Source organism: Tetrao urogallus (genome assembly GCF_951394365.1).
Source record: "Tetrao urogallus genome assembly, chromosome: 13".
Lineage (NCBI taxonomy): Eukaryota > Metazoa > Chordata > Aves > Galliformes > Phasianidae > Tetrao > Tetrao urogallus.
This window is the reverse complement of record NC_136826.1, coordinates 2,869,385-2,881,667: the sequence shown is the minus strand read 5'-3', so window position 1 is coordinate 2,881,667 and position 12,283 is coordinate 2,869,385. Positions and strand designations below refer to the sequence as shown.

Genomic DNA, 12,283 nt, shown 5'->3' with positions numbered 1-12,283 from the left:
TGTGTTTCCAAATCAATAAATAGTGAACTTAAAAAAACAACGCTTTATGTGACCTCTGGACTTTGGATTTCAAAAATCACTTCCAAGGAAAACTGAAGACCCTGAGACACATGCACGCACGAGTCTTCTAGCAGAAATACAGTTACAAAGCCCTAATTTTCCAGTTTTCCTCCAAAAAGAGACCTTTAGTAGGCACAGTTTAAAGTTTTTTAGTACATCAGCAGCAAATATTTGTAGCCACTATTTTTCAGTACAACTGAATGCACACTCTGCAGTGCGTGCTTCGCTCCACACGTGTCACGTCCACAGCAAAACCATTGCGTGTGTCACGATGGTAAGTTCAAGACATTCCTATGTAGCATGCAGCCAGCTGCTCTGGGCAGTCGGTACTTAACTCTCGTGAGGCTGCTGAAATGCCATCTCAGACTACATCCAACACGTAGCATCTGAAGGCAAAACCCCTTACATTCAAAGGGGCTGCGACACGTCTGGAAAACAACCACACATGTAACATGTTTGGCCTATGGAACAGAAGTGCTGAGTATCATGTGTAAAAAGTAAAGATTCTCCTCTTCCTCCCACCTTTCCAGCACCCCTTCTTATGACCCAAGCTGTATTTGAACCATTTACCATTTAAATGCCATGCATGTCTAAAATGCATGTCTAAAACCTTAACACTGAAGGTCAGAGGATCAAGATGCTTACGTGAAACATGAAAATAAAAAGCTTTAAGCAACGAGAGCAATGATAACTAACTAGTATTATGCACAACAGCCTTCCTCAGTAACTGCCAGAATTCCTGAACAGCTTTCATCTCGCCATTTAGAAAAACGCAGTACGCCACTAAATCTGAAGTGCCAGGCTACGACTGCTGCTTTTCTCAGGCCTCCATCTCTTGCTCCTTTTGGATTTCTCCTAATTATTTTCTAACTGTCCAAGAACGTAAGGAGAAAAAAAGGAGCAACAGAAGCAGCCTGTAAATGCAAACAGGTGACAAGCAGGCGATTGCAGAGATGATACAGTGCAGTATGAGGGCAGGCATTTTCTGAACATCAGTTACATCATTATCATAAGATTACACCCCCCAAAAATGGGAGAATTAAACAACAGAATTCCCGTTCCACCTAAAGATCTAGCCAAAGACGCACAGGAGATCCTCAGCAGCCTCAGCACTGATGCAGCACTCAGAGGATTTCTCCATTCTGAGTAAATTTCAAAGCCTTTGGGTATCATGGGGATGATCACTTTTTTTTATACCACACTGAAACCTTTCTAAATGGAGAGGGGAAAAAAAAAGTTTATGAGTGTTCTTGATTCCTCCACTACTGAGTACTTTTTTCCCTGATAAAAAAAGAGTGAAACAGAATGGTCCAGTGACTAGCCCACCTACCATCCTGTAATCCAACACAATTAAAAGCATGTTCGAGTTAGACCAAATTGAGCATCTCTCCTCGGCAGGAATACCTGCGTGAGGACAGATGATTCGTATTGCTTCTAAAAGCACAGTTCAGATGCTAGTTAAAAATGCACTGCTCCAAACTACTGGATCAGTCATTTTGGACCCTTGTGGTAACACGCTATTCAGAAAAATAACACAATGGTTCGATATTGAAAACATTACCATAGAAAATCTTACTGTTTTCTTCATGAATCATGAAGCACAATTCAGCATTAAAGTGCTAAGATGAAAGAAAGGGTTTATCTAAGTATGGGTACAGGAAATACCTTGAATTACTTTAGAAATCAGATTTCTCGCTCTTTAGGAGAAAGCTGCACCTTTTTCCAGCCACCTTTTTCCCTGTGTTCTGATCAAAATGAACAAACTTGCAAACACTGCCAGCTCCTTGGAAATGTCTTAATCTGTGTTCAAGTAAACCTTCCAATGAATCGCTTCCACAAATGATTTGCAGCTACTAACGATCCATCTAAGCACTACCATTTGATGAGTTTGTCAAACAAGTTCTCGTTGTTCTCACTCTGAGCAATTTGTTTTTTAACAGACTGTTTATAAAAACTGCACTATGTACTCACTGAAGCCTTTTCCCAGCATATAATGCACGTCAGTAAGATTCTGGTATTACAAACTCAAATTCAGTACTACCCTCTGATTGATTTTGCTTAAAAATTGCATCATTTCCCTGCGGAACAAAAATGTCATCCCAGCTCATTTGTTTGCCTGGAGCATTCGATGCCGTTCCCTCAGTGCCATTCTTTGCTGCGTCAACGCGATACACGATCCTGTTCTCGTTTATTACCGGCAAGCTGCTCGAGCGATCGGAGATGTATGCGTACTGTCTGATCTGCAAAGACTTGCAAGGATTCAGTCGATACAGCTTGGTATCTCCCGAAGGGTCTTGGCTGTGAACCGACCTTATGTGAGAGGCCATGATCTGGTAGTTGATGAAAGACTTGCCGCACGTCAAGCACTGGTACCTCCGCTCACCAGTGTGGTGAATTTCATGCTTCGTACGGTACTCTGCAAGAGGGAAAACCTTATCACAGTATCGACACGGATACTTCTTCTCCCAGGAATGAACATTGAAATGTCTCCGTAAACTCGTCAGACACACGTACGACCTCTTACACACAATACAAATGTAGTAGACCCTTCCATCCACGATCAGCTCGTAATGGTCATCGTGCTTTACTTTCATGCGTTTCCTGCTTGAGGAATCGCCGTCAGACGTTCTAGGGGTTTCCTCAGACTTGGCTTTCCCTTCCTCAGGATCATCCTTAATCGGAATGACTATGTCGTAAGTGTCCTCCCCAATATTTGCATATACCTTGCAGCCTGTGGACAAGCCTTCTATTTCAGTTGCCGTATCTAACGTTATGATTTTCTGCCCTTCTCCCGCATGTTTTGACGCTATACCTGGACCGAATTCCTTGTTGTTTCCAGTAAGGACATCTGAGATTTTTATTTTAAATTCTCCAGGTTTAGAAGATTGCTCTTGCGGAAACTTAACAACCTGTTTTTTCTGTACTCCAGATCCTTCAGAAGTCACCGCTTTGGGTACAGAAGGTTGCTGAACCGAAGAGCTGTTGCTGGCTGAACTAGGACTAGAGGAGCTGATGACATCATCATTGTCCTCGACCACCTCTTCTATATCAACAGCAGCTGTCTCCACTTCCTTTGAGGGTCCTTTCTCAGAAGGCTTCTGGCTCTCCTCAACCAAATTAATCGTAGGGGGAACGTGCGTCTGATGCGAGGAGCTGACGCTGGCTGAGGGGTTAACTGGAGGCCGATTCAGCAAAATGAGCTCAGTTGTCGAATGCTGCGGTGTCCCAGGGACAAGTGACTCAGCACTTGACAGTGCTTGGTTTGGATTCAGCTGATTAGCAGAGGAAGTAAGTTTTTGAGTTGACGTGGTGCTAGCCAAGAGCGGGGAGCCACCACCACTACCACACGATTTTTGGTCAGAAACTCCAGGCGCATTTGGGCAAGGCTGGTTCTGGATTGCAGCATTTGCGTCTTTAGTACATTCTTTAGGGGGAACAATCTCAGAGCAGAAGATGACATCATCATCATCATCTGAATCAGTCACTGTTATTTTTGGAGTCTCGTAGGCTATGCCATGTAGAGAGAACGATTCAGTTATAACTGGCATCCAACCCGTCACCTCTCGACCCTCCTGCCTGATGGCAGGTACTTGTGTTTCAGCATCCTTTTGAGTGGGGCCAGAAGATGAAGTTTCTGAAGCACCATCTTTGACCTCACATGGCACGCTCCTTCCATCAGATGGAGTTATGGACAGATCAGCTAGGAATTTAACACCCAACTGTTGTCCCGATTTAATCAATTCATCAATTAAGTCGGCTCGAACAGAGATTATTTTGGAACTATACATATAGTTAAGTATTTCCGCAAAAATCTCAGCTCTCACAAAGCTCAATTCAACTACTTGCCCGGCCACCGACAAAAGCTGATGGAAATACGTGCTTGAGGCAGAAAGAATGTTTCTGTGAGCTCGAAACTTCCGGTCCTCCACGATAACAGTAACATCACAGAAAAGCCCATGGCCGCGTTGTTCGTTCAAAGACTGAAGGAGCGAACTAGAATACTGCGTGTCTGTTGCAGAAATCAGTTTTTCCCCCTCCATTCCTGTAAAAAGAAAGTAACAGGGATCAAGCAAAACCACAGATGTAGAGCTTTAACTGCACGAAAGTATTTCCGCGTTTACAGTTTACTCCATCCTCTAAAAAAACAAACCTCAGCGTGAAGCGTTAATCATAAGCTCGTACATCAGGGCGCCGTGCAGATGCAGTGTTTGTCCACACGAGGCACGAGCAGTCCTAAACATGCCCTCTGCTCCTGCCAGGCGAAAAGCCTGCTTTTGATTCAGCGGCAAACGAGGTAAATTTGAGAAGGAAGAAGATGCGAGACCGGGCTTCCCCGAAAGGCTGAACATTACAGACATCTGAATGTATTCTATGCAGTTACGAGAAGCTCGGGAGCACCCAGCTCTCCAAGGGCCGCACAGCGCGAGCGGGGCAGGCGGCCGCCTCGATGGGGCGGGCAGCCGCCAGCCCTTCACCTCCGCGCCCCGCAAGCGTCGGTTTCGCCCCTCTTCACGCAGCTCGGCTCGTTCCCGCAGGAGGCCGCGGCGCGGCGACAGCGCGGTGCAGAACCGGCCCGGGCAGCGCCTGACCTCGGCGCCCCAGAGGCCGCGAGCGGACACGAGCGGCGGCTCCCCGCTCCCGGAGCCCCGCGCGGCTCAGAGCGGGCCGACGGTCGCCTAGCGCCCGGCCCCGAGCGCCCGCGGCCCAGCGCCGAAGGGGCCCCGCCGCGCGGCCGGGCCGTGCCCGCCGCCGCCGCTTCCTGCTCGAGGCGAGGCGGGCGGAGCGGCCCCCGGGGGCGGCGGGAGCAGAGGAGAGGAACGAACCGCGGCGCGGGAATCGCGGCGCGAGGAGCGGGACCGCGGCCCGCCTTACCTGGCACCCGCCGCGCCGCCCCGCGCTCGCGGGCACCGGCCCCGCCGCGGCCGCCGCTCTTCGGGCTCGGGCGCTGCTCCCCGAGTGCGGCCGGCAGGGGGCGCTGCGGCGCGCTGCCCTGCCCCGCTGGCCCGGCACTCCGCCCGAGCGCGCTCGGCAGCCTTCGGCTCCGCGACCCGAACGGCTTCGACAGCCTTCGGGAGCGCTCGGGCCGCGAGAGGGGGGAGCGGCCGCCGCGTCCGTCGAGGCCTCGGGCCGGCCGTCGACTTCGACGCTCCCGCCGCCTCTCTGTAGCCGCCCAGCCCCTGCCCTGCGTCGGGTCGCGTGCGCAGAGCCGCGGAGGCACGAGCGGCGCCAAGAGCCCCGGCGTCTCGGCAGGAGGCACGGCCCCGCTCGTGCTGTGTGCGGGGCGCCACGGAGGAGCCGCGCTCACACCTCCTGACTCAAAGCGGCTCCCACGCACGGCCCGCGGGCGGCCGTCCGAGCAGCCTCTGGAAACGGTGCCTGTCAGTGCTCAGAGAGCACCGAGATCACACCACGCTTCGTCTGCGGTTCCTGATCTGCTCCTTTTGTTCCTACGGACTCCGCGGCTACAACGTGGGGTTCTGGATGTTTCTGAAGACTCAGATCTGCCAAGCCCTGATGGCTGAAAAACTGAACATGAGCCAGCAGTGTGCATTGCAGCTCAGAAAGCAAATGGGATCCTGGGCTCCATCAGCAGAGGGGTGGCCAGCAGGGACAGGGAGGTGATTGTCCCCCTCTACTCTGCTCTTGTGAGGCCCCATCTGCAGCACTGTGTCCAGGTGTGGAGCTCCCAGTACGAGAAAGACAGGGAGCTGTTGGAGAGGGTCCAGAGGAGCCGCAAAGAGGATCAGGGGACTGCAGCACCTCCACTACAAAGACAGGCTGAGGGAGTTGGGCTTGTTCAGCCTGGAGAAGAGAAGGCTGCGGGGTGACCTCATTGCAGCCTGCAGTACCTAAAGGGAGCCCACAAACAGGAGGGGAATCAACTCTTTGAAAGGGGAGATAACTGCAGGACAAGGGGAAAAAGTTGAGGGAAGGAAGATTGAGGTTGGATGTCAGGGGGAAGTTCTTTACAGAGAGAGTGGTGAGGTGCTGGAACAGCTGCCCAGAGAGGCTGTGGATGCCCCGTCCATCCCTGGAGGTGTTCAAGGCCAGGTTGGATGGGGCCCTGGGCAGCCAAGGCTGGTACTAAATGTGGAGGTTGGTGGCCCTGCCTGTGGCAGGGGGGTGGGAGCTTCATCATCCTTGAGGTCCCTTCCAACCCGGGCCATTCTGTAATTCTATGTGATTCTATGAAGCGCCTTCCATCACTGCCAACCAAAACCATCAGCACACCTGACACCAATGACGGCAGTCCCATCAGCAATGAAATGGTCCTGCCCAGCCTTTGGAGCCCTTCTGGGGAGAAAAGCCCTGTACCATGCCCACTCCCTGCCTCTGCACAGCCTGCAGCAGAGCTGCCTCTTTAAAGAGAGGCCTCAGATCAAAATGTTACAAAACCAGTTTCTGTTTATTTCTAAGCTTTTCCTGAGAGCTGAGCAAGGAAAAAGAATAACAGGAAAGAATAACCAGGGGGAAAGGCAGGTTCTCCTTCCTCATCCAACGCTTCCTTTGATTTGTGTCCTTTGATACAGGTCTTCAGTCATCTTTATACAGAAAGTTATATTCCATGAAAATAACATGATGAGCATTTTTTTTAATCATCCAAAAATGTCTGATGGTTCAAATTAAACCATTTTTTAGCCTTTCATCCTTCAGATTTAAGGAGTTTCTTCTCCTCACTGCCAGTCCCCTTTCTAAAAACTAACAGGAGAATGTACAGATAAAGAGAAGCACTGATTTGGAAGGAGCAGTGCTCTGGAATTCTCAAAAACGAGTTCTGAACTCCTTACCCTCTGGCCCAGCGAGGCCTCTTTCATATTAGCATAGAAAATAATGATTTAACTCACATAAAAACGTATACAGCGACAAATTAAATGAAGCATTTTTTCTGAGATGTTGACAAGAAGGGCATCTAGAGCGTACAACTTAAGGTGGTGTTCAGGTAAAGGGGGTAAGAATTACAAAGCAGCTCTTATTTTGATGCATGGAAAAGATGCATGGAATGGGGTCTCTACAAAAAGGAACTAGAAATGTTGAGAAGTGACATGCAAGCTTTTGAGAAGGGAAATGAAGTTCAGCACCAAGTTGTCGGTTAAGCAATTTGAAGAGGCCTCTTCTTTTTTTATAATGGAAGTTTGTGGGAACAAGGATTTGTTTTAAAGACTTGTTTTAAAGAGAGAGAGAGAGAGAGAGAGAGAGAGAGAAATGTTCTCTGTCATGAAAAATGTGTTTTACATTACAATAAATCACACTGGATGGATCGGCCAATGAACTTCTGCTTGGGCACTTCAATAAAATCCGAATTAAAGAGTAAAAAAGCTTTCAGGAACAGAGATGTGATTTCACTGTGGAATTTCAAATGTGTCTGCAGGAGTCTAAAATGCCAATTCCCATCATTCATCCTTCAAGGGATTTTCAGAAAGCGTTTTTTCTGACAATTCCATTATATAAAGCCTCACACAACTGAATTTAGAGCCCAGTGACACTTCTCATTGGCCGTAGCAGCAATTGCAGGTGCTGTTACACACTGTGTATGCACGGCGTGTATAACCTGTGTGTAAAAATGCTTCACTTTACAGCGCCGGGCAGCAGAGCTGTGCAATACTCCAGATAACCCAGTCCTCGTTTTGCCAGTGCAGGCACTGACGTGGAGGCACCCACTGCTCTGCCCGGCGCTGAGCTGGGCAGAATCCAGGAGCGTGGAACCACGCAGCACGGCCTCAGCTGGCACAACAAAAGCCGCTGCAGGCCCCCATCTGCCTCATTCGCACGACCCTGCCGCGAGCAAACGGCAGCCACGCGGCGCCGCGTAAATAACAGCCGTATTGCGGCTGGGCTGGGCGGCCGGCAGCGGGCAGCGCTCGGGCACGGGGAGCGGCTGTTCCGTCCGGCCCGTCCCCGTGTCGATGCGGCCACGCGCACCCGCGCTAACACGCGTGATCGGCCTTCCTCCTCGGTACGGACCCGCGGTGGCGATGCGGGAACGAGGCCGGCCCACGCTGACAGCCGTTCCGACAGCGACGGGGGCCGGACCGACCCGGGACAGGCGCGAGAGCAGCGCGGGGAGAGCGGCCGGCCGGCACCGGGGATCGCGCCCTGGCGAGACCCTCCGCCCGCCCGCCCCTCACGGGGGTCCGTTCCTCTCCGGCTCCCCGGCCCAGCTCCAGGCCCGCGCCGCCTTACCTGGCCGCGGCTCTGCCCGCGCCTCCATGCTGCCGGGCGGTGACAAAAGAACGGCCCCGCCGCTGCCGGGAACGCCGCCGCCGCGGCGCCGCGTTGCCGCACGGGCGGCTGGGGCAATGCGCCCCGCGGGCGGGGCTGCCCCGCTTCCGCCGCCGCCCGCCGCCGGCCGAGCAGCGCAGCGAGGCGCGGCGGCCGCCGGAAGTGCCGCCGCGCCACCCGGAAGTGCCGCCGCGCCATCATGGCGCCGGTGTCGCGCTCCCGCAGCCCGCCCGTCGCCAGCCCCGAACGTCGCGGCCGCCGCTCCCGGTCCCGCTCTCGGTCCCGCTCTCGCAACGGTTCGCGGCGCGGCTGCCACCGGCGGAGCCGCAGCTGGTCCCGCTCCCGGGAGCGTAGCCCCGGCGGGCCTCGCGCCTCCGGGCACTACGGCCACCACCACCACGGCAAGGCCTGGCCCGAGTACTACGAGAAGGAGAAGGAGGAGATCCTGCGGCAGAGGCGAGTACCGCCCGCGAGCCGGGGGCCAGACGGGGCTGCGGCCTCTCCCTGCCCAACGGCACGTATTGCTGCCCGCTGGCAGCCGTTGTCGGTGCCCGAACTCCTGTGTGCCGGGGCGGCCTCTGCTCGCTCGGCCTGCGGGCATGGGTTGGGTTGCGGTTGTTTTTAACTCCCTTTCTCAAGGACGTCGGACGTGCCTGCAAGTGTAAGACTTCCAGCAGGTGCTTGCCGGGTGCACCATGGTGGCCTCCAATAACGGTGTGCTTCATTCCAGGAGGCTGAATGAGAGAGAGAGAATCGGAGAGCTGGGCGCACCTGAAGTCTGGGGGCTTTCACCAAAGGTTCCTGACCCTGAGTAAGGCACAGTCTAGCTTTTCACTGTTTTTTTTTTCTCTCTGATTTTTATGATACCAATTCTAGAAGAATTCCCAGTACTGCATTAGCCCTCCACTGCCCCAGTTGCCACAGTTCATTGCGTCAGAAGCATCTGAACCAACATAAGCAAACTCTGACATCATTCAAATAATCCCAGCATACCAGTTACACAAGATGTGACACAATTATGTGATTTCCTTTGGGGGGGCTTGAAACTAGATGATTATTATGGTCCTTTTCAACCCAAGCCATTCATTCTGTACTGTAGCCTAGGTGCCTGTTGTGCTGTGGTTCTGAAAGCAGATGCTCTCTTGCACACTGGCTGTTGGCACAGTTTGCTCTGTTGCAAGTACTGGCTTGAGATGTGCAAGCATGTGTTTCAGCATATGTGTGCACTTGATCTTTAGTTACTAAATACTACAAAATAGATTTTAAAAAGCAAACTTATCTTTCTTCAGTTCTGATGAGCATACACCAGTAGAAGACGAAGAGGCAAAATCCAAGAGTAGCTCTTCGGATTCCAGCTCAGAAGGTATTTGGCTTTGTTTGTACAACTCATTTTGATAACCAGTAGCTACCCAGAATCTGCTGCTGTTGCTGTCAGGAAGTTCACTGGCTTTGGTTGAAGTGAGTGATATCCCCCTTGCTTTGGGAAAGTCCAGATGTATATATGGGACTAAGTCTTCATTTTTCTCTAACATTATCTTTTGAAAACATGCCAGAGGAAAAAAGGAAAAAGAAGAAGAAAAGAAAGAAGAAAAAGCGAAAGGCTTCCAAACGAAAACACAGAAAACATTCTGAGGACAGTGACAGCGAGTCTGAGTCCGACCAGAGCTCCAGTGGTAAGAAAGAAGAAATCATGCCTGAGATGTGTGCTGAGGCGTTGTGGCAGAAGCAGTTATTTATTCACAGGGTACTTTTTTTGATCTTCCTTTTTTTTGTTTGTTTGTTTTCAGACGAAGATAAAAAGAAAAGCAAAAAGAAGAAAAGGAAGCACAGGAAGTAAGTTTCCAGGCTGTTAAGTGTAATTGCATCTGCTTTTAAGCACTGTCTTAGCAGGAACTGAGGGAGGCTGAGCACTCCTGTAATGAGAGCCATAAATGCTGTTGGACAATCATAATCTGACTGGCTTCAAATGTACAGAATCATAGAGCACAGAGAGATCCTTGAAACACAGGAAGGCACTTTCTAGTGTTGTATGTAAGGCATAACAGTGGATAGGTTGTCTTTAACTATCAGTTGTTTTCAATCAGACAATATAAATGCAGACTGTCCTTGGTGGAAGGTACCTTGAGAAACTCATAACTGCAGTGTGAGTCCCAGCATGTTCTTTCATCTTAAATTTTGGTGGATAACTTTGACTTTATTGCAGGAAGAAGTATAAAAAAAAGAAAAATAAAAAGAGCCGGAAGGAATCCAGTGATTCAAGCAGTGAAGATTCTGATGATGAAACGCTTCAAGGGGAAGATCTCTGGATTGAGAGATCAAGTAGGTTCCGTAAATTTGTCTTGAAACTTCTTGGTGTTCTTTTCATGCTTTTTTTTTTTGTTGTTGTTCAGTGTTTGCTGACCTGTTGACTGTTCTGATAACAAAGAACAGGCACAGTGTTCATCTGCTTTGCTGTTTGATCATTGCAGAAAATACAGAAGCTGATAGCTTGATTGGACCAGAAGCTCCCAAAACACACGCGTCTCAAGATGATCGGCCTTTGAAGTGAGTACTTAAATGGTACCTCGATCAAATCAAGTAGATCTAGAGTGAAGATTTCTGCTCAAAAAGACTGCAGAATGATTTATATCAGAGAGGGGTGCAGTAACAGAAGCTAAGGCAGAAGTGGTAATGGTGCTTGTCTTTCCTCCGACCTGAGTTCAAGTAGAAAAGTCTGTTTTATGTATTGTAGCCTGGATTCGTAGAAAATTAATTCATCTTTACTTCAGTAAAGTGCCTTTACTCTAATGCTCTGCAGTCTTGTGACTTTATGCAGCCTTTATTACTATTTAACCAGAACTTATTAAACTGGTTACTTAAAATGTTCTTGCTAAGATTAGCCTTAAGTATGAAATGAGAACAGACTTGGGAAAGATTGGGAAAATCCTTAAAATGTTGCTGGAGCCAGTAATGATTAGGGAAGCTGGATGTTTAGCTCAGAATCCCTCCAGTTGAGACTGGTTAAAATCCCTGCTGTTTGTCTCTCTGCTTATTCCTTCAGCTATGGGCATGCCCTGTTGCCAGGTGAAGGTGCAGCAATGGCAGAGTACGTAAAAGCAGGGAAACGCATACCTCGGAGAGGGGAGATTGGTTTGACCAGTGAAGAAATTGCTTCGTTTGAGAGCTCCGGTTACGTAATGAGTGGCAGCAGGTAGGTTTTTGGTGATGCTGATGTTTCAGTAACGTTTTCCAAAGCTGCTTCCTTTGTTGGCCTGCTGAAAAGCTGTTTCCAGGCTCTAGCTGAAAGCTCTGAAGAGCGCGTGCTCTGTGCGTGCTTCCAGGTACGTATGCTGAACTCTACTGCTACATATAGGTGCATAGCTTCTTAAGGTCACTTGTTCCTGAAGAATAACAATTATTTCCAGATAGCGTGCTTCTAATTCTCTTTATTTCAAATTAGATGCTTGTCTCTGATGGCTTAAGGGTTGTGTGTTTGGACAGCAGAGGTTGTGCGCTGCCTCTTTGGTGTGAGACACATCAGTGTGGGAGGTTTGCCATACCTTCTTTTTCTACCAGTACAAAAGGAGGTTCATTTGTATTTTGGCAAGCTGGCACCCTGACACCCTGGGATCATGAAGGACTTCCTGCTCACTGCCTGAGAGCAGACACCCTCAGAAATCAGCTCAGCCATGCTCATTCCTTGGAGGTCTCTGTGCAGTTTGGGTTCTCTGGTTTAGGTGTCTTTGTTTATTAGCCCTCAAAACCTTCAGGTTAGTTAATGGATGGAGGCTGTGATGGGGCATTACATCCTTCTGCCTGTGCTTATGTATGCAATATTTTCCCCCACAGACATCGTCGAATGGAAGCTGTGCGTCTGCGTAAGGAGAACCAAATTTACAGTGCAGATGAAAAGAGAGCTCTGGCATCCTTCAACCAGGAAGAGAGGAGAAAGAGAGAGAATAAGATCCTTGCAAGCTTTCGAGAGATGGTCTACAGAAAGACTAAGGGCAAAGAAGAAAAATAA

General features: G+C 50.0%; 2 protein-coding genes across 2 annotated transcripts; one reads left to right on the top strand and one right to left on the bottom strand.

The window, feature by feature from the left end:
• Nucleotides 1-2,060: 2,060 nt before the first annotated feature.
• On the bottom strand, nucleotides 2,061-4,100 carry ZBTB33 (zinc finger and BTB domain containing 33; the record flags this gene model as incomplete). The annotated part of the gene is made up of 1 exon (XM_079541947.1): nucleotides 2,061-4,100. The coding sequence occupies one exon, from the start codon at nucleotides 4,098-4,100 to the stop codon at nucleotides 2,061-2,063; it is 2,040 nt and encodes a 679-aa protein (XP_079398073.1).
• A 4,379-nt stretch (nucleotides 4,101-8,479) lies between these two features.
• Nucleotides 8,480-12,283, top strand: NKAP (NFKB activating protein; the record flags this gene model as incomplete). Its single annotated transcript, XM_079542127.1, has 9 exons — nucleotides 8,480-8,736; nucleotides 9,011-9,091; nucleotides 9,570-9,643; nucleotides 9,834-9,953; nucleotides 10,068-10,113; nucleotides 10,484-10,599; nucleotides 10,749-10,824; nucleotides 11,321-11,470; nucleotides 12,109-12,283. 9 exons carry the CDS (start codon nucleotides 8,480-8,482, stop codon nucleotides 12,281-12,283), a joined length of 1,095 nt encoding a protein of 364 aa, XP_079398253.1.